The sequence below is a fragment of the Sander lucioperca genome, chromosome 13, assembly GCF_008315115.2.
Source record: "Sander lucioperca isolate FBNREF2018 chromosome 13, SLUC_FBN_1.2, whole genome shotgun sequence".
NCBI lineage: Eukaryota > Metazoa > Chordata > Actinopteri > Perciformes > Percidae > Sander > Sander lucioperca.
Genome location: NC_050185.1, coordinates 17,683,589 through 17,705,497, shown reverse-complemented (window position 1 = coordinate 17,705,497; position 21,909 = coordinate 17,683,589). Strand labels below are relative to the sequence as shown.

At 39.2% G+C, this 21,909-nt stretch overlaps 2 protein-coding genes across 5 annotated transcripts in view; one reads left to right on the top strand and one right to left on the bottom strand.

The window, feature by feature from the left end:
- The first annotated feature begins 160 nt into the window (after positions 1 to 160).
- On the top strand, positions 161 to 16,591 carry coro6 (coronin 6). 3 transcript variants are annotated; one of them, XM_031280690.2, is made up of 11 exons: positions 161 to 367; positions 3,434 to 3,633; positions 7,257 to 7,379; positions 11,282 to 11,411; positions 11,597 to 11,775; positions 12,663 to 12,782; positions 12,898 to 13,002; positions 13,170 to 13,315; positions 13,644 to 13,701; positions 14,373 to 14,600; positions 15,760 to 16,591. In XM_031280690.2, the coding sequence occupies exons 2-11, from the start codon at positions 3,436 to 3,438 to the stop codon at positions 15,880 to 15,882; spliced, it is 1,410 nt and encodes a 469-aa protein (XP_031136550.1). In that variant the 5' UTR covers positions 161 to 367; positions 3,434 to 3,435; the 3' UTR covers positions 15,883 to 16,591. The 3 variants fall into 3 exon arrangements, with proteins under 3 accessions (XP_031136550.1, XP_031136552.1, XP_031136551.1); XM_031280692.2 differs by having other exon boundaries at positions 15,605 to 16,591; XM_031280691.2 differs by lacking the exon at positions 161 to 367 and adding an exon at positions 389 to 512.
- A 368-nt stretch (positions 16,592 to 16,959) lies between these two features.
- LOC116036988 (von Willebrand factor A domain-containing protein 7-like) overlaps positions 16,960 to 21,909 on the bottom strand; it is an 18,979-nt gene continuing 14,029 nt past the window's right edge. For both annotated transcript variants that reach the window (XM_031280688.1, XM_031280689.2), the window contains exons 12-16: positions 19,482 to 19,631; positions 19,132 to 19,224; positions 18,066 to 18,340; positions 17,618 to 17,911; positions 16,960 to 17,470 (exon numbers count right to left, since the gene is read on the bottom strand). In XM_031280688.1, coding sequence (XP_031136548.1) covers positions 17,078 to 17,470; positions 17,618 to 17,911; positions 18,066 to 18,340; positions 19,132 to 19,224; positions 19,482 to 19,631 — 1,205 coding nt within the window. In that variant the 3' untranslated portion in view covers positions 16,960 to 17,077. The remainder of the gene's footprint in view (positions 17,471 to 17,617; positions 17,912 to 18,065; positions 18,341 to 19,131; positions 19,225 to 19,481; positions 19,632 to 21,909) is intronic.

Genomic DNA, 21,909 nt, shown 5'->3' with positions numbered 1-21,909 from the left:
GGTTGCAGGAGTAAAATACTGTTATCTCCCACTGTGCTTTCAGTCACAATTAGTCTATAGACCATCACAGTTGTGGCACTGACCCTCGGGGACGCGCTGCCCCCCTGTTACCGGCGCGCGTCACGTTTCCCCGCACTGTTAGAGCCTGTTCCAAAATAGACAGCACCCACCCACCCACACCCTCTCTTTCCCTGCCGAGCAGCGTCACGCAGTTGTCCAGTGCGTCTCCTCAGCAACTCCAGGAAACCGGATCGCAGGGAATATCATTCAAAGGAAAGGTAGCAGAAGGTGGAGGAGGAGTAGCCTAGACTACACAACAGAAACCGTGAAAGTTGTCTAGGGAAGAGGGGTCTCCCCAAAACCTGAGGTGAGCTGTGGACTATCTTTCCTAATATGTACGTTAGTGTCTGTGCTGCAGTGAAGTGAGAGGTGCGTCAGCTTCTATACTGCACTGCTGGAGAGGAGTCAGTGCGTCCCCACTTTTGGAAATCAAAAAAAAAAAGACACCGTCGGTAGGCCTACATTGTGATTGTGCACTTTCCCCCACTGTGAACGGAGCAGATCTTGAGTTGTGCATGGCAGCTGCGGGCTACTTTAAGGAGCATGGTGTAGGCTACATAGGCTACTAACCTCCCTCCCTCTCTCCCTGTCCCACACCCCTTGCGCCCCAGACAGCATATGTCCCCGTGTTTGTGTGTGTTAGTATAGGCTCATGTGTTCATTAACGATAAAGCGCCACAGAGTGCGCTGCCTTCATTCTGAGACTATTTAGGATCAGGCTGGCGTGTGGGAGGAGCGGCTGGCCCGGGTGGGACAGTGCAGTTTGTCATGTCTATATTAGGAAAGTGGCAGTGTCATTCTTTAACTCTGTGTCGACTCTCCAGAGCCGTCCCATGTGCGACAGAGGAGAGCTATCTCATTAACCTGAGGCAGAATTAAAAGAGCATGTCGGAGGTTTTCCAGTTTTAATTGACTATAAATTCCATTACACATTTCTGCCTCAGGTTTCCCAAAGCATACACGTGGATGTTTTTAGTTTTTTCAATGATTAAAAACTTAACCCTTACCACATTTCAATTAGGCAGCTGGTTTATGTAACTTAGAAATAGCGGAAGCTCTCTTGAGATAGTAGCCTAATCAGTTCTTATGAACTTTAAGATAGGCCTATCTTTATTTATTGCTTCTATTTTTGTTTTGTTTTTTGTTAGATTTTCGAGTTGTTCAATCCCTTTCTTTAAAGGAGACCACAATAAAGGTTTTTCCACTTTCAAATCAGATGATAAGGCATGCACTAATACAATATATAAATAAATGCTCAGTTTTCTTTATTCAAATGCTTGAAATAAATTAAGATAAGATAATAAAGAGAAGCTTAGTTTTGATTCAAGCAGTGGAGCATCTTATCTTGACAGCTATGTGGGGGGAAAAGTATAGAATTTAAATAATAGTTACAGGTACAGTATGAAGTATGATATTGTGCTCACCCTAAAATGCCCCACAGCTGGCCGACTGAAATGGTCACTGGAATGTAAATCTGATAAAGGAGAGCTTCCAGGAAAGAAACAAGAGCATGATTCCCACAGTCTATAGGTTTAGTTTGAGGCTAAATGTTGGATAGTGTGAAAGTCAGATATCATCACTGATGACAGCAGGATTTCTGTCACTTGATTGGCCTGAGTTGTTTCATATGGTTTTATTTTGATTGTGAAGAGCCAGTTTGAGTTTATGATAATCATTTTAAACAAGAGAAAGGACTGCATTATCAGATGTCTTCAGGGACTGATGCAGGCCTATATTTCTAGATTTGGGTTTTTCATTTTTTCCTTATGTAAGCCAGTGCAATCTGGGAGTGTATGTTAGATATGTTTTAAACTTCATTCTTATAAGGATTGTACCACATGGGTGTGATTGAATGTAACTGCCGTGCTGTGTATTGGCATTGTAGCTCTCATATATTAGGTTCTCTCCCTGCCTTTTATCTGTTCTGTGTCTTAGATGTTTGGCCGTCACATACGGTTTAGTGGGACAATCAACTATTAATATCTGCACTCATGGCAGGCACTGTTATAGAATATCTCCTGTGTTTTGGAGGATTACAGTCCCTCTGGCTGGGTGCCTGGGACAGCCACAGGACAGCAAGTTGTCAGTCAACAAACACATTACACAGGTCATCCTTATTCAGAGAAAAGCACAAGGTTATTTAAAGCCCCTGAAATCTTGGCTTAAATTCAAAGTATTTCTTTGCAACATCAAATATTCAACAATTCATTCAATTCAATTTTATTTATCGTGTCAAATCATAACAGAAGTTATCTCAGGACACTTTACAGAATAGATAGAGTATGGGTAGGCACACGATAATTTACAAGCAAAATCAAAGTAAAAAACGAACATCTTTAGGTATTATTTATGAAGATTTTAACACTCAAAATCTCAGCTAATCCGGACTGTATGGGTGTGACAGGAACAACCTACCAACTGTCATTAGATTCTGATTGAAATGTTGCTTAATCCTGATTGGTGCATGGAAGTAAGTGATATCACATTTTTCTGACTGAGTCCCGCCTACTTCAAACCAGTGACAAAAATCAAATACAGATATCTCTCGAGTGAAATAACCAAAACTGTTGTAACTTTGGCAGAATATAGTGTGTTGATATGGACCCCATCACTCATAGTAAAAAGCTGATTGAGAATAAAAGGTTTTTGTGTATTGATGGATATGCAGTATGAATGGACAGTAGGTCTGTATTAGTCAGTTGGTTTAACAGTGTTTGTGCAGTGAATATAATTATGAGTGAAAATGAAAGAAGACATTTAGTCCTTGCTACCATCACTTACACAAAATATATTATCTTTTTTCTGTGACTTTATGTAAACTGTCCTGTCAATTTTCAAAATAAAAGGCACTGAGTCACCTCACCCTTAAAAAATGCTGCTCATAACAACACAAAAGTGAGAGTTACTGTTCAGTGAGAAAACATTTCTAAACATTACTCAACAACCCTGCCTCAATGACAAAGACAGTGGCAGCCTTAACACTGTAGGAGATATAAAGCATGACAAGTACAGATTGCAGTGCAATATTGTGATAATAAGGTCCTCTGTAGGCTTTAATCAGTTCTGAGGTCTCAGACAGCATTTGTTTGGTTGAGCTAAAACTCTTTTGCTGAAAGTCTTGTTCCAAGTTGAGACATCGCCATTTTCAAAAGAAATTGCCTGTATAACTATCCCAAAATGAATCATATCATGGCACTTTTGGCCCAACATGAATATATAGTATGTTACTGTTAATGTAGCTCTGCTGGTGATTTTAGTTCTAGTTATATTTGGTTTCATGGGTGATAATGCTGACATTTTTAATAAATGTTAATACACTTTTTACAATCTCTCATCCCATTTCTTTCTTTCTTTCTTCCTCCACTCACCTCAGCCATGAGTCGCAGCATTGTGCGGCAGAGTAAGTTTCGCCATGTTTTTGGCCAGACGGTCAAGGCTGAGCAGGGTTATGATGACATCCGTGTTTCCAAGGTGACGTGGGACAGCTCCTTCTGCGCCGTCAACCCAAAGTTCCTGGCAGTCATCGTTGAATCCAGCGGAGGAGGAGCTTTCCTGGTCCTGCCCCTCTCTAAAGTCAGTAAAGTCAAAGGGGGAAGCATGTATGAACTGATTTTGCTGCAGAGTGAATGTAGATAAGATTAAAAAATAAAATATTGTGAGTAATAAGAGATGATTTGGGGAAGATTCTACCTTTTAGCCACACTAGGGACATGGCCCTAGAGATGCCATGTCAGTCTGTTGGTCAGTCTGTCCACCACTGAAATATCTCAGCTAATAATGAATGGTTTGCCATTACATTTTGTACAGATATTCATGGTCCCCTTAGGATTAATCCTATTGACTTTGGTGATCCTCTGACTTTCCCTCTAGGACTATTATCTAGTCAAAATGTAATTTCAAAATCATTTTTGTCAGTACTTTGGTTTATGACCAAATACCTGCAAAACTAATGCCATTCCATCAGTCTCAGATTAACTTTGTTTAGTGCTATTATGTGTTTGTGAGTCAGTATGTCAAAATAAAACTATAGTCCTCTCAATCAACCTCCTAGGTCACTCATCTCTGATGCTATCAGCAGGGGTTGTCTTTGTTGCACAAGAGTCAGAGGAAACAAGGAGAGAGAATAAGAGAAGGAGAACTGTACAGGGAAAGAGGAAGAAAAGAAAGAGAAGTAAAGATAGTTTGCTTAGTTTTTCCCCCCTAAATGGACTGCCTGTAACTTTTTGTATCTCAGTGTTTTATGAGCTGACTTTATTATTCAGCTCATCAAGGTCACGCAAGACAATGCCGTGTTGAATACTGAAATCAGTGCTGCCACTTCAGTTTCAGATGTTTGTACCTCTACCCTCCAACCTCCGAACCCTTTGTATTGTTCTGTTACAGTTCCAAAATGAGGTTTCTACCAAGAGAAATATATGATATCCACCTAATAAATAACAGTAAGGAGGGTGAGCTGACCTTATAAGCACATTAGACAGACCTTTAAAATAATCATATATCCACACGGTACAGTGTATTTTCCAAACTACGCTCATTACTCAGTGTTGGCCAGATGTGGCATCAGATTCCTTGACTAAGCTTTAGTCCTGTTTGGAGGCTCGTCTCAGTAACTAAACATTCTGTAATGTTTAGCTAGAAGGAGCTATGACAGGATCAACGTTGCATGATATACATAATCAGCAGGCTGTAATGGGGAAGAAGAAAAGCCTTTGGCAGGGCGCTCTGTACTGACGTCAAATCCTGTGACCAGGTATTTGAAATCCACAAAAAAGCCTGTCTCATCCTCCTATAATATAAATGTAATTCCTAAGTTCGGAAGAAGACAGAAAACAAGCTGCTTTTCCAATATGATCACATCATTGTATCAGCAGTGCAATGGTTATTTTAGTAAAATAGTTTTCTTAGCTTGATTTTTGTATGTTTTCCAACAAAGAATATAATATTTGCTTCTAGCTGTCATGTTGTGAAAGACTTGGGAAGGACACTATAATTGCTGAAACCGAAATACTGCAACAGAAAAAGCAACAGATTAGAGATTTGAAGATGTGATACTTCAGAGTGGTGTGGAGCCTCGTGATGATAACAACATTGCCTTAAAATAAACGATGGACATCAGAAAGACAAAACTAAACCCCCATTAACATGTTAGGTATGCTACTCCAGTGATCCTATCTAAGTAAAACAGATGACTGGTACTTCATCTATATGTATTTATGCAAAGCTAAAATAGCTGTGAGTTTTGGTTTGATGTGATAAAAACTTAAAAATCCACATTTAACTGTTGATAGTTGATTCAATAATACAGCAGTAACCTTTTTATTGTGTTCAAAAAAGGATTCATTTACATTTTACTTTTCATTTAGTTCATTCATTTTCTTTTCATTAATTTTCACAGTCCGTCCAGTTAGATCACAGCAGATCACAGCTAATGTTGTAACCCTCCAAATAACTACTGACGCTGCTATAATCAGCCAAGTCTGCAGCAATTTAGTTGCCCTGTGAGATGCCTGCACTCAGCAGGTCTCAGGGCTGCTAACACCAACTGCCAATCACAGTTCAGCATTACGAGAACTGAGAAGTTAATTGACTTCAGTCAAGAAAGAAATACTGCTTGTGTTACTAGTTTTTTTGAAAAGTATTATAAAATATTGGTATTTGGAGCCTGTAAAGAATTTTTTTATGTTTTAACAACTTCAGCCCACAATAATTATGGTACAGAGTTATAGTTGGACTATAAAGAGTGGAATAAACTATTTTTCACTTTTTAGATAAATAATTTCATAACAAAGTCATTACTGCTGAGATTCATCAGCATGTCAGCAGTGAAAATTACTTAGAAAGAGCTTGGAAATGGATGTGATTATATACTGGAGTCATGGTGAACAGACAAGCTATTAATACACACCAACGTGCTCTCCGTCCTCCATCTCCCCCCTCCGGGTCCCCAACAGGCCACAAGAAAAACTCCCCTTTCAACGCCTCGTCGCTAAGCTATAAATACACCTCTCTTGGGGTGTGTGTTGTATGTGTGCGGAGGGAGTGATATCTCAAAAGTTGATACACATGTTCACAAGATAGGAACAGGGAAACATAGAATAACTTGGATGTGACTTCATGATTTTAGTATGCATCATATTAAAATGTTTAGGTTTGTGTGTTTCCTGGGAGTCCACCATGAGGATGCAAGTTTATTTCGAAGGTTTTGGTTGGATGTTGAAGTTCTGACTGCCACATTTGGTCTTGTTTAGCCTACAAAAAAGGGGAACCCCTTCAGTACAGTACCTACTAATGTGGGCCATGCATTATTACCTAATCTTGTAGCCTCTTTATAGAAGGACCCTGTGTCAAAATGTAATTTTTTAACACTATATGTTATACTGTGCACACATGTTGCATTCTCTAATAACAAACCTTTCATGTTGTCAGCTGAGCGCAACAGGTGGGGGGGTTAATGGGAGCCCAACAGCAATTGTTGTCCCCGTGAACTGCTAACATGATAAATCCATGGTTGTTTCAACAGTATTCCAATGACTCTATTTTAAAATGTAGTTTGGACCAATATTGTCACCACAAGGTACATTTTTCGATCGTATGGTATCACACGATCATCAGCAGATAGAGTTTGCCCAGTTGTTGTGGCATTGAAGCTGCACTTTAAGGACTTTTCATCCATGTTGGCTTAAAACATTTGAGATTGAAAATTCATTCTTGATCAGTCCATTTAATATGTTTATTTGATGTTTATTGTATGCATCAAACACTAAGACAAATTCCATGTAACCCTACTTGGTAATAAAACTAATTTAGCTTCTGAAGTCCTGAAAAAAAAGAAAAAAGAAGGAAATTCAAACATCTACAGTTCCTTGATAACTAAGAAAACTTCATCTGCTGAGGAAGATGTGTGATACGATCAAAAGCCGGGAAATGGCTATGAAATGAACCTAGTTTAGAACAGTTTCACATTGAAATAAAATCATTGAAATCATGTTACATGTAACTTTGATGTCTAAAAAAACGTATCACTTGTAGCCTGGTTACAACCTATGTTTCTTGTCGTTTCTTGACCTGCAAATCACCAAATCAAAGCTTACTACTGTTTTTCACTTTGTCATGAGAAATGGATGAATGTAAATGGTCAGTTATTGTACATACACAGTACTAACTCAGTCATGTGTCACTTCTGATGTGTGTTACAGTCAGGTCGCGTGGATAAGAATTATCCGCTGGTAATCGGCCACTCTGGACCTGTCCTCGATATCGACTGGTGCCCTCATGACGACAACATCCTGGCCAGCTGTTCCGAGGACTGTACTGCGATGGTAACGCCAGTGTGTGTGTGTGTGTGTGTGTGTGTGTGTGTGTGTGTGTGTGTGTGTGTGTGGCAGTGGTGGAATGTAACTAAGTACATTTACTTCAGTATTGTACTTAAGTACAAATTTGAGGTTCTTGTACTTTACTTGAGTCTTTTCATGCCACTACTTCTACTCCACTAGATTTCAGAGAACATTTTTACTTTTTACTCCACTACATTAATCTGACATCTTTAGTTACTTGTTATTTGACAAATTAAGATTTTTGCACACATAACACGTTTTATTATAAATTAAACTACCGAACAATATAACTACAAGTCTTATTTAGGTATTAGTACTGTTACTTAAGTAAAGGATTTGAATACTTATTCCACCACTGGTGTGTAGGAAGAAAAAAGTTCTGAGTGGGAGAGAGAAACTGCAAATGCATGTGGAGGAGTTTGTTGTTCAGTGACTCAGATAACAGCCATAGAGGTCATCACATCCCTGTTAAACGAGGGAAGTGAGTCAGTTAAGGCATTAGCGTGTCTACCTCTCTACCTATCTGACTTTCCACCCACCTGTTCTGTCTCATCTCTATCTCTTCATAAGTCTGCTCATCGTATTTTGTCCTTGACAAGTTGGCCGGACTCTGTTGTCTGTCTGCAACCAACCTTCGCCATTGTAACGCTGCTTCTACTCCTGCTGCTCCAACTGTTCCCTGTTTGTCTGTCTTTTTTACGGTATGACATCTTACACAGACTATCTGTTCTCTGTTAAATGATACGTTTCCTGTGCCTACGTTAAGTGGTTTGATAATCATTCAGCGTCCTTTCATCAGACCAGAAAACATCAGAAGGCTCAACACGCAGGATATGAACACTCAGGATGTAGAGAACAGTTTAAATATTCACCATCAGTCTGTGGTGATTATGTTCTGCTCTACCTGCTATCAATCACCTTACACCTACATGAAATAATCTGTTAAAATCATGTCAGCTTACAACTCTGTCTTGTCCTCCACGTATCTTGCCTTCAAATTAGGCAGCAAATCTTAATACATGTACATATTGCACAATAGGTAGGGGAATTGTGAACACACTTTTCAGTTTTGGACTGAAAACAGACAACAAAAGCTCTATAGTTCTTCCAAACCTGGTTGTGTCCAGGCTTCTGTGGCCCTGAGGCTCATGACTGAGTTCAGTCAGCAGGGGTCACTGTGAGACCTGGGCTGCAGGAGATGAATACAGATATATATACAATCTTATAACTGTGTGTTATCATTAATGCAAATAACTTGTACTGTACTGCTGAATGGCCATTATGGCATCTAGGATTTATAATTCATCTTTAATTCCCATTTTAAAACAATATTTTCTCACAATCTGTAATTTTAAAACATTATAAACAATGTGTTTAACAGTTAATCATATTATTGGAGAAATTGTGATGCCATTGATGACTTACAACATAAACACAACTCTCCAAAAGCAGGTAATGAGAACCAGGTTAAGTTTCTGGGATGTAACTGAGTGATGAGCTGCTCCACTGACACAAATAAGGACACAAGCCTCACAGAACTGACAACTCCAAGGATCATTTCAGGGCTGTGACCTATTTCATACAGTTTATGGCTGCGACCAACAATTATTTTCATTATCGATTATTTTTCCAATTATCATTTAGTTGTTTGGTCTATAAAATGTCCTTTGTATTATGAAAACACGTCTGTTGACTCAGCAAGCATCTGCACGTCAGAACAGTTGTCATTGACAACGGATTTGCCCACACTTGTTCACAACGACAACGCAGGAATCTTTGTGCATGATTGAATCGCTGCTTCTCCTATGGCAACAGCTGCTGGGATGCTGTTTGAGTGTGTGTGTGTGTGTGTGTGTGTGTGTGTGTGTGTGTGTGTGTGTGTGTGTGTGTGCTTTGTTTATGTCCAGTACACAGACAGACAGTTGCAGCTGTCCAGCAGAAAGGTCATAACTGTGATGTCATTCTCTTCAGTTCACAGGGACAGATCATTGTGTCATCTGAAAAGGGTCATTAGAGTGTATGTATTTGTGTGCTTCTTCATAAGCGTCTTGACCAACCAGTCCACTGCTGTATTTGAATAAGCCACATCATTGACAAATACATTTTCCTAGGTCCGTTTTGTTGCTTGTGTTTTTGTGTATACTACATTTACATAGAAATGGCACATCTTTTTAAATGAGTCTGGTTTTTTTTAGACCCAATATCTTTATATATATTATCTTTATAATATTTTTTGTCTCAAAAGGTATAATGTAAAATAAAATAAAGGGGCTTTCTTCACCATAATGGTTTTCCTTGCAGTGGCAGAAAGACTTACAAAGAGAAATTTACATAAAATATAATTGTGTGGGGCGCCTGGGTAGCTCACCTGGTAGAGCAGGTGCCCAAATATAGAGGTTTACTCCTCAATGCGTTGGCCACAGGTTCGACTCCGCCCTGCGGCCCTTTGCTGCTGGTCGTTCCCTCTCTCTCCCCTTTCATGTCTTCATCTCTCCTATACGAATAAAGACCTGTAATGCCCAAAAAATAATCTTAAAAAAATAAATAAATAAAAAGTGTGGCCTGTCCAAGTTTTCTTAGTGCATTCTTCTTAGGATGCTGGATTGTGCAGTGTGGACTCCTGATCTCAGTATTTCTAAATTCCTGGCTCACCCAGTGTATGCTGGGACATGCATCTAAACAGGACATAATGAATTAGTCAAAAATGAATGAATTAGTGTTGATCACAGTTTTAAGAGCAAAAGCAAGTTGCACACTGGTGTCGACATTAGTGGGTGGGTGTCATCGGTTGTCACCTTGACCATGAAGCAACAGAAATGTATCTCTGTAACAGCCGTTGTCAGAAAATCTGTGAACAAATTAAAATTGGGAAGCAGTAAATCTATGGCAGTGTGCTGAGTTTAATGGGAAAATGAAAGATGTTGACCTGTACACCTACATCTCTGTATCCTCTGTGATATGATTGATGTTTGTACATAGGTTTAAAGTTAGTATAGTTAGAAATAATGTGCTCTTAGATAGTATGTACTGTACAGTCACTTTCATCTGTTTTTTCTCAATGGTGCACATAGCTAGCCTGACAAGCCAGACCCACACATAGAAATAGATACAGTCTATGGACCCACATCAAGATGTTGGGTCTGGGAACTCACCATTGGCAGGGCTCAATCCGAGGGGCGGGATAAACGGTTGTCTTTCAAATTCCCTCTGCACTCACAGCCAACCAGAGCAACGCTAGTTGATAGATTAAACTTTTGCCGTATCCGGTCGGCAAAACTCTGAACACATCTTCCTTTTATAAGAATGACTTCAGTGCTTAACTCCAAGTCTTCCAGAGTCGCGGCCAAAGCCAATTCGAAAGGCCGCTGTTCGCCAGCAGCAGCAGCCATCTTCTTTGTTTTCAAGTAGCAGGGAATTCACGCGGAAACGTCGCAACTCTGCCGTCCTTATGTTAAGCCCGCCCACCGACTCTATACATGATGTGATTGGCCTGACCAGAATTTGGATTTTCCAGCTCGCAAGCCAAAGGAGAGTTGCTAGACTGACCTGGCTGCAAATTACATTTGCTGCCGTTAGGGTGCGTCTAGATTTCTAGGCTAGCACATAGCAACTTCTGGGTTGATATATGATGATTGATATAGGCTACAGTTGAATGTCAAACTCTTGATGTGTGCTTTTTTTACACTTTTCACATTAAATTGTTAACATCAAATTAAAACAAGATGTCATTTTAATTTATAATATTTATTACCAGGAGGAATACATTGGTTAAATGGATTATAATTCAAGTGAGCTACACTTTTACAATAATTTACCCTAACTACAGGACAGATAACACTTGTTGTGTAATATCAGACACAGAATTTTCCTTCATCCCTCCTCTCCAGGTGTGGCAGATCCCAGATCGCTCACTGACCAGCCCCATCTCCGATCCCATTGTGATCCTGGAAGGACACTCCAAACGTGTTGGCATTGTCACCTGGCACCCCACCGCACGCAATATACTACTCACTGCGGGTAGGACACCCACACCTACACACACACACACACACACACACACACACACACACACACACACACACACACACACACACACACACACACACACACACACACACACACACACACACACACAGTCTTTTACCCTTTTGACTGTATGAGTGTGGATACATTCAAATGTCCATCTTTTGCTCTGACCCCAGGCAGTGATAACTTGATTATAATCTGGAACGTGGGAACAGGCGAGCCCCTCATCACCATGGAAGACCACCCAGACCTCATCTACAGCATCAGCTGGAACCGAAACGGCAGCTTGTTTTGCACCACCTGTAAGGACCGACGTCTGCGTGTCTGTGACCCCCGCAAGAGGGAGGTGGTTGCGGTGCGTGAGTAGAAAATACTAATAAAAATACATGCCTTTACAGTATAATTCATTCTAATACAAAAACACCACTATCTGAGCTCTTTAACAACATTTAGGATTATATTTTAGGCTATATTATATGTAGGCTATTTGTATTACAGATAGCGGACCCATTAAAGTAATAGTGTGCCATTTTAGGTAAATAGGCTAACATCTGCTTTCTGGAGGAGAGTTAGATGAGAATATCAATACCACACTCTTATCTGTTGGTTAAATATGCTGCAACAGACAGACACCAGACACTTAGCTCAGCATAAAGACATGGAAACAGAGGGAAACAGCTAACCTGGAACTGTCCAACTGTAACAAAATCGACCTACCAGCACGTATAAAGCTCAATAGTTCACATTATACCTTGTTTTGTTATATCCAGATACTGTAAAAAAAAAAAAAAAAAAAAAAAAGAAGGAAAAAAGACAGTTTTACAGTAGGTCTATGTTATGGCTGTGAAATGTAACTTTCTTAGGTTTTTGCACGGATATAACACAACTAGAAATAATGTTTTAATAATTAGAGTTGCTGGTAGGTGGATTTTGATACCTTTAGACAGAGCCAGGCTAGCTGTTTTCCCGTTTCCAGTCTTTATGCTAAGCTAAGCTAACCAGCTGCGTACATTGGGACACATTTTGAGTGTACTGGTCAGTATTAATTCATCTAACTCTCCTCCAAAAACACAAATAAGTGCATTTCCCAAAATGTTGAACTATTCCTTTAATATAAAAAGCACAGAGTTTTTTAGAACAACAAGTTATGTACAGGGTTGTTGATCTAAAGCATTAAAAAGGTAAAAAAGGTGAACAAGGAAGAAGCATTTGTAGTTATGTCTGCTCTTCGACGACCAACAGGAACGTCTAGCTCCACATGAGGGGATCCGGCCAATGAGAGCCATCTTCACCAGAGACGGAAACATCTTCACCACAGGATTCACCAGGATGAGCCAGAGAGAGCTCGGACTCTGGGACCCAGTAACAAACATTTCACCTGCTGTTTTCATGCACATCACAAGGCGCAGAAATATACATGCACTTATATGCATGTACACGACAAATTGTCTTTCTTCATCGTTTTTACCCTCCACAGACAAATTTTGAGGAGCCCATTGCACTGTTGGAGTTGGACACAAGTAATGGAGTGTTGTTACCATATTATGATGCAGACGCAAACATGGTCTACCTCTGTGGAAAGGTACAGAGACATTGGTTTGTTTGGTAGAAATCATGTTTGTAAATGTACCATATAATATGTACAGACATGTTTGTAGATCTATTCTATTTCCAGCCTTAACAATAATATGTTTTTGACATTTTTTATACGTGTATTTTCTGTGTGTGTGTGTGTGTGTGTGTGCGTAGGGGGACAGCAGTATCCGTTACTTTGAGATCACAGATGAGCCGCCATACGTCCACTACCTCAGCACCTTCAGCAGTAAGGAGCCCCAGAGAGGGATGGGCTTCATGCCCAAGAGAGGTGTGGACGTCAGCAAATGTGAGATCGCTAGGTAAGATAACTTATTGTGCAATACATCACCCAAGATCACAGCTTTTCAGCGTTGTTTCATGAAATAAGATTGCATTTTGTTTGATGGTATGTGAAGGCTACAGATGTTGCAGGAGAGTGGTGAAGCTCCAACTGCTGACCGTTTGTCCTTTTAACAGCCATTTAATCATTACTGAACCGTGACCCATGATCTCAGAGTGCATGAGATCATCTCATACTTTACACTTACAAATGTAAAGCATAAACTGATACACTAATGTGTAACAAAAGCACAACTGATGGGTCTCCGTTCTCTCTGCTCTGTCTCATCTCATCACTTGTCCTCTTAGATTATTCAAGCTCCTTGACAAGAAGTGTGAGCCCATCACAATGACAGTGCCCAGAAAGGTAAGCCTGTTCTTACTCTACAGTAAGCTTTTGACTTTCACAGTGGAGGAACGTAACCAAGTATAATTATTTAAGTATCATTTTTTAGGTACTTTCATTTTATTTCCATTTAATGCTTCTCATTACTTCAGTTACACTACATTTAAATATTGTACTATTCTCACCACTACTATTAGTCTTTTCTGATGCTATAGTTACTTTCTCAGATTATTTTCATACAGAACAGGCAATCAGTTAATAGATTAAACTACCAAAAAGTAAAAGTATACTTGTGTAGTAATTTGTTTTACTTTGTTGTACTTTTACTTAAGTAATATTATGTATACAGGACTTATACTTATATACTGTGGTATTTCCACTTTTACTGAAGATAAGGATTTGAATACTTCTTCCACCACTGCACTTTTAAATGGATCTCATTACCACAATCTGCTCTTTAAGTCTTATTTATTTTCCTCTGAAGTTATATTTGGTACGCTTTTCCTCTCTGCTCTGTTTTCATCTTCTCTTCCACTCATCCTCTTAGAAAACAGAGGATGAGTCTATTCACAGACAGAAATTAATAGATAATTTTTATTTACCCTGCAAAAACGACCACTGTACAGTACATTCCAAACAAAAGCAAAACCATGTGTCTCTCTTTTATTCACCTCGCCAACTCTCTTCCACAGTCAGACCTCTTCCAGGACGACCTGTACCCAGACACAGCGGGGCCCGAGCCCGCCATGGAGGCTGAAGAGTGGCTGAATGGCCGCGATGAAGATCCAATTCTGGTGTCCATGAGGGGGGGCTATGTGGCGCCAAAGAACCGAGAGCTCAAAGTGGCAAAGAAGAACATGCTGGACTCCAGACCCACCACTCGACGCAGCATGTCTGCTTTGGAAACCAATAGTCTGCCGGTAAGTGCACAATATGAGGAAAATATGTGATAACGATATTGCTTGCGATGAATAAACAAATATTAAAATACACTCAGTTCTGCCTTTCTGCTGCTTTTATACTGCTAAAAAATAGTGGTGGGAATCACCAGAGGCCTCACGATCTGATATTGACTTATGTCATGATACGATTTTATTGCGATTTTAAACATATTGCGATATTCTGCGATATATTTCAATGTATTACCTTTTTTTCCAACTTCATATTATTTTTTTTTTTCAAAAACTTTGTCAACATTTTTCTGTTTGTTCATCTCACTTCAATTTTATTGCTGCAAAATGGGATTGTCAAGCAGACAAACTGACCAACACATATATAATAATAGATCGATACTTGCGTCTGTGTATCGATCTATCGATTTTTTTCCCCCACCCCTACTAAAAAACAACAAATTGCTTGTTAAATAAAAAAAACTGAAAGGAAATTATTTCCAACATTATTTTTATGAACAAATTGAACATTGAACTAAACACAAAAGTCACCATTAAAAAAAAAGAATGATAGTTACATTTGCAAGTGCAGTTTTCTACTGATACTCTCTTTCAACTAACTTAACAGATGCCTGAGTGCATTTCGCGGTTTGTTTATTGCGTTAAATTGCGATACCGATAAAAGCAAAAAAAACATTTGAACAGCACTACATTATATTATCTGTTGTTGCATGCTCATATAATATAAACAGTATCCTGTGTGTATATAGCATTGTATTACTGTACTGTACATGTATTCTAGTCTGTGATCATATTGCAGACTACCAAAGCTGGGTTGTTCTTTACTGCTGCATTTTATGTGTTGATGTTTGTTGATTTATGTCGCACATTTTCAATTAAAAGAAGTCTTACTTTAGCTTTGCAGCCCATAATCTAAATGCACTGTTAGTCCTGAACATCTGTCTCTCTGTTTAACACTTTTCTGTTTATCTCTCCTCTATTTGTACCTGCCCACAACTTTTTTTCCCCCAAAGCTCCCTTCTTTGTTTTGGTTTATTTCTCCTAGTTGCTCACTGTCCTTGACCTATTTTTCCTCTCTTTTTCTTTATCCTTAATGTCCCCCTTCCTGTACTTTTTTCCTTTCTTCTTTTTCTGTTTCCCTTTTTTTCTCCACTCTTCTCCTGTCCAGGCTGAGTTGCATGAGAGGTTGTTGGAGGAGATTCAGAATCTGAAGGCCACAGTTTTGTCCCAGGAGAAGAGAATCTGTGACTTGGAGAATAAGCTTTCCCAGTACACTAATGGCACTGCCTGATGTGCATTAAACACACCTTCTGAAGAACTGGTCTAAATTACAGAATAACTATCTACATAACTACTATAGAAACACATTTCCCTTGTATTGACAAGGAACCACTCACCTAAATACTCCAACAGTGTTGCCACTCTAAAATGTACCATTGTGTAAGAATGTGAATGTGGACAATGTAAATGCATATGACGGTCCAACTAATTCGAACAGTTACATCCGTATCTATTGTAATTGTTTTGCAGTTGATTCTACATAATCCACATTCCAGTTATATCACAATGTACCGTGAATGTTACAGCAAAGATATGTTAATATTTTCACACCTTTACAGCAATTTGTAAAGAATGAGAGGAGTACAAAAGTGGAGTAAGGGGGTGGTAGGTTTGAGGGACATGTGCAAGTTGTTTTAAAGGTCTGAAGAAAGTCACCACTGTTATCAAATGCTAGAAAAAGACTTTCTGCCTGGAATGGTTTAGTTTTGGTAAATTGCATCAACATACTCCTGAAACTACATAGTAAAAGACACACACATCACCATAAAAGATACACATCAAGCACACACACACAAACTTTTCAAAATGTAAATAGTGAAAAACAGGAGAAAAAATGTTGAATTTGTAGCAAAATGTGAAAAGCAAAACGTTTTGTGTTCTGTAAAGGATTATACATTAGACAAATTATGACAACAATAAAAAAGCAGCGTTTTTTAAAACTGTATGCCTCTTCATTTTGTTGCCACATCATTTCAAAGTTTATTTCCTGATAAGAAATGATCACCTGCCATCTAGAGGTGAGGGGCTAGTGGCCAGTTGGTCTTTAACTATCCCAGGCTGTGTGTATTTATATACCCATTTCTTTCCAGTGATCATTTCTCTGTTCAACAACTTTTAGATTGACTAATAAACAGAAAGAAATAATTCACTGAACTGCAGGCAGAGCTCAAAAGGCACCAGGCATTGAAACAGCAGAAATAAGCCTAAGCAACCAGTGATACATAGCACATAAATCAGTTACACAGCACAGAAAATCAGTTGATGAAAAACCGAAAAAGAAATCAGAGATGTAATCAGAGATGTTTCCCACTACAGGTGACCCTTTTCACAGTGCACACAGTCAATTGATTCAATGTTGATATACAAAACAGATCAATGCAGCTTTAACTATTTGCAACTTTGACACTGAGTCACTGGATGCCCAGTTATGTCAGTACATGGAGCCCTGATAGTACTATGCTTAGACAAAGAAGAGGCAACTGAATTACACTGATGGACACAGAGGAAGTGTAGAAACAGGTTCCGACATTACCCACTCGATCCACAACCAACATCTCCATATTAGGCGAACAGCAAGACGAACTGTAGGAAACTAGCGTTATGTTCTCGTTGCCAGCAGCCAGGCTGGTGTTCAAGGTCCCGTTGCCCTGTCTGAGGCTAACGCGGTCAACGCCCGTCCCTTCAGCTCCATCAGTCACACGAACAGAGAGCTCCCACATTGATAAGCTGCAGTTATTAGAGCAGTTATTAGAGCAGTTTTTAGAGCAGTTAGACTGCAGGCTGAGAAGCTGACACACCGGTGGAGTGAAGTCAGTCACCTATGAGAAGAAAAAGTAGATTCATAGCCTATAATTCCCTATGATAAGTAACACATTACATATTTATTTCCAGTAAACTTCCTAGAAAATGACAGAACTGTAAAACAAAGAGTAAGCAAATAACTGTATTTTCAGTGAGAGTATTACCATGTTAACGACGGAGAAACGCAGTACGACATAGTTTGTATCTTCTCCCCCTGGTGCCTCGGCCTCAATGGTCAGGGTGACGTCAGTACCAGACGGGGTGTTAAGAGGTGCTGAGAGGGTCACTGTATTGTTAGCACTGTTTCCAGTTTCCACGAACAAACTGGTTGGAGATGTTATGTCAAAACGCTGGTTTGTGGTGGCTCGGATGGTAAAGTTTCCTCCTACTCCATTAGTCATCACAGAAAAGGGCACAGAGAATGGTGTTCCTGGTACCAAGATGCTATTTGAACCAGCCTAAAGAGGGAGTCAGACAAGAGCCAGACAGAGAGAGTGTTGGTGATGAAATGCTCCTCTTTTATAAAGTGAACATTTTAGTTGCTGCATCTCCTCTCATGTTTGATGTGATGTACTGTACCTGTGACAGTGATAGTCTGAGATGGGTACTCACAGTAATAGTCACATTAGAGGCTCTGAAGTTGATGGATGACTGCCTTTGGAAGACTATTGATGGAACTCTGGGGGTAACGCTGTAATCCTGCCCCTTCACCCGCACCACAAACTCCAATGACGGTATCCTGTCAACATGAACTAAGAAGTTTCCGCTCCCCTGTGGCTCCACAACTCCGTTAATCTCCTCTGACCCCGACGATTCAACCAGAGTGACTTCTGTCACCGTGGCGGAGTCACTCCCCGTTAAAGACACCAACAAGCTAATGTTAACACCTTTTAAAGAAAAAGAATAATGACTGTCTAGTTGATGTTACAGTATGTTACATCAGCATACCATCAAATTCACATCTTAACAGATTTTATCAGTCTGTTGTTGCAAGCACCATCTTCTTTGCTGTGGTGTGTTGGGGTGTCAGCATCAAAGTAAGGGATGCAAACAGACAGAACAAACTCAATAAAGAGGCTGAGTCTATGGTTGGCACTAAGCTTGCTTCTGTGGAGGAGGTGGTCAAAGACAGAATGCAGGCAGAACTGCAGGCAATTATGGATCATGACCCTCATCCCCTGCACAAAACACTATATAAACTCAAGAACACTTTCAGCAACGGACTCATTCAACTCCGCTATTTAAAGGAACGCTACAGGAAATCATTCCTGCCTGCTGCCATTAAACTGTATAACTCATCTGCCCATATTAGAGGACCACTATTAGTCTCTTATCAACTCAACAGTCCAGAATAATTATTATAATTTCATTTCACTCACTTGTGTGTGTGTGTATGTGTGTGTATATATACACACTATTAATAATATTTAATTACAAACACATTTATATACTTGCCTTATGTAGTCTCTGCACCTTATCCATTATGCTGTCCCACTGTAGTTGTATTGTATCCCTCCTTTTTAAGTGCATTTGTATTGTGACTGTATCGTATTTTATTGTATTGTACTGTATTAATAGTAGTGTTTTAAGTTGTAACTGTATTTAAGTACCTGGCTGCGAAGACACCTTAATTTCCCAGCGGGGATTAATAAAGTAATCAATTTATCTATTCCTTTACCAGCTCTGGGACGTGTGTCAAGGGCATCATATCCTGTGAACGTGCCTTGCGTTGCCTCCACAAAGCCAAACACGAAGTCAATAGGACTCTGACCTGCAAATGAAAAAGTCAGAAGAAAAGAAATAGTATTGGACAATTTGAGATTTTGAAATTGTTAGCCTATACTTTTGATGAAAGGAAAGGGAAGAGAACACACTGGTACCAGAGGGAAACTCTGATATCCAAACCAACACAATAATATTTTGGATACAGAGTGAGGAATGTTCCCTTTAAGGTAAGTGATAAGGCTAACATGGCTCTAAAATTTTAACATTTATTTTTTTACATTAATTCAATCAATGAGGTCTCACCTATGGCCTTGAGAGTGTAGGAATTAGTTGAAACCATTTTCATTTCCCACAGGCCAACTTCTTTTTTTAGCCGCAGAGTCTTGAAGTTTCCTACTGACTGGGATGCAGTGATTAATGGTCCTGTTGTGTCGGTGCTTTGCTGAGATTCACCTTCAAACATTAAAACAATACGCATGCTGTTAGGAAACAGCTGCAATAATCAATCAAGTGACATACAGTTCTCATATTTCATTGCTTCAAACATTTGTATGTTGAGGTTCATTCCTCATCGCAGAGGCCCAGGGTTCAACGCCAACCTGCGGCAATGTCTTGCATGTTTTCCCCCTCTCTCTCCCCTTTCATGTCTAAACTGTATTAAAGGCGGAAAGTGAGCAAGTAGTTTAATGGGACTTTTTGCAACATACTTATGTTTGATTTTTTTGGACATACATATTGACTTTTTCATCACTTTTTTTAGACATACTACACTATTACTTTTTTTCGACAATTTCCTGCATGTCGTCCCCCTCTCTCTCCCCTTTCATGTCTAAGCTGTATTAGAGGCAGAAAGTGGGCAGGTAGTATATTGTGACTTTTTGCGACATAATAATGTTTTTTTTATTTTTTTAAATAGTGTACATATTGACTTTTTTATCACTTTTTTCGACATGCTATACAATGACTTTGTTATCACTTTTTTCGATATACTATACTATAGCGATCGTCAAGTGGGCCCACGGGCCAAATCCGGCCCGCCAAAGCTTTCAGTCCGGCCGCAGAATAATAATGAATTCTGAAAATGTGAATAAGTAAATGCGTTCTGGTATTTATCATTTTGAGCATTCACAGCAGATAACATACCACAGGGAGAGCGCAAACCCACCCCCCTGTGATTGCATCTTTATTCACATTCCACTTCATTTTGGTATTGCGGATCTAATGTTAAGTCACACTTAACTGGACTACACTCAGGTAAACCAGACAAAATGTCATGCAGCTTTAAGCACAATGCGTTTGGATACAAGCGTTGCATTTTGGAAGATAGACGGGATTCTGAACAGCAATGCCCATGCTGCACACACACACACACACACACACACACACACACACACACACACACACACACACACACAGCGGAGCTGGGAGGTGTGTACGTTACGACACGCAGCACACCTAAGTGGGAACGATACTGAGAGGATTATAAAATGCCGCTTGCGCAGATGAACTAACATGCTACATGCATGCTATACTATGACTTTTTTTAAATCACTTTTTTCGACAAACTATACTGTGACTTTTTATCACTTTTTTCGACATACTATACTATGACTTTTTTGTCACTTTTTTCGACATACTATACTGTGACTTTTTTCAACATACTATCCTACTATGACTTTTTTATCACTTTTTTTACATACTGCATTATGACTATATTTGACATACTACTTTTTAATGGCTTTTTTGACATATTATGCTATTACTGATTGCAGCATGCAATGGCTGGGTAGTTCAGTTGGTAGAGCGCATGCACATTTGTTGAAGTTCATTCATCATTGCAGAGGCCCAGGAGTTCGACTCTGACCTGTGGCCATGTCCATGGTGGAAAGTGGACAGGTAGTATGTTGCGACATATCATTGTTAGATTTTTTTCTGACATACATATTAATTACTTTTTATCACTTTTTCGACATACTATACTATGACTATATTTGACATGCTATGCTGTGACTTTCTTATCACTTTTTTCGTCATACTATACAATGACTTTTTTCGACATATCATACTATTACTTGTTTTATCACTTTTTTCAGCATACTATGACTATGGCAATTTCCTGCATGTCTTTCCCCTTTCATGGCTAAGCTGTATTAAAGCCCATCTTGCAGGTTAACCACCACTGTTGATTAATATGTACATTTAGCACTCAAGATATGTATATCATTTTTAAAAATGTCTCCAAATAGTTTTAAAGGCCAATTTTTGTCATTTTTGGTATTGGCGGAAAGTGCACAGGTAGTATGTTGCGATATACTGTTTGATTTTATTGACATACATACTAATGACTTTTTATCACTTTTTTCGACATACTATACTATGACTATATTTGACATACTTATACTATGACTTTATCACTTTTTTTTGACGTACTATACTATGACTTTTTTCAACATACTATGACATTTTTTTCACTTTTTTCGATGTACTATACAATACATTTTTATCACTTTTTCAACATATCATACTATGACTTTTTCATGGCTTTTTATGACAGACTATGCTATTAATGATTTCAACATCCAACAGCTGGGTAGTTCGGTTGGTACAGCACGTGCTGACATACGCGACATACTATACTGTGACTTTTTTCAATATTCTATACTACGACTTTTTTAATCACTTTTTTTGACATGCTATACTATGACTTTTTTATCACTTTTTTCGACATACT

Bases quoted from the DNA above. Each gene is read 5' to 3' on its own strand.
- coro6 (XM_031280690.2), top strand. From the start codon at position 3,436: ATGAGTCGCAGCATTGTGCGGCAGAGTAAGTTTCGCCATGTTTTTGGC. The intron at 12,783-12,897 runs GTAACAAACATT...TACCCTCCACAG, and splicing joins AGCTCGGACTCTGGGACCCA to ACAAATTTTGAGGAGCCCAT. The intron at 14,601-15,759 runs GTAAGTGCACAA...TCTCCTGTCCAG, and splicing joins TGGAAACCAATAGTCTGCCG to GCTGAGTTGCATGAGAGGTT.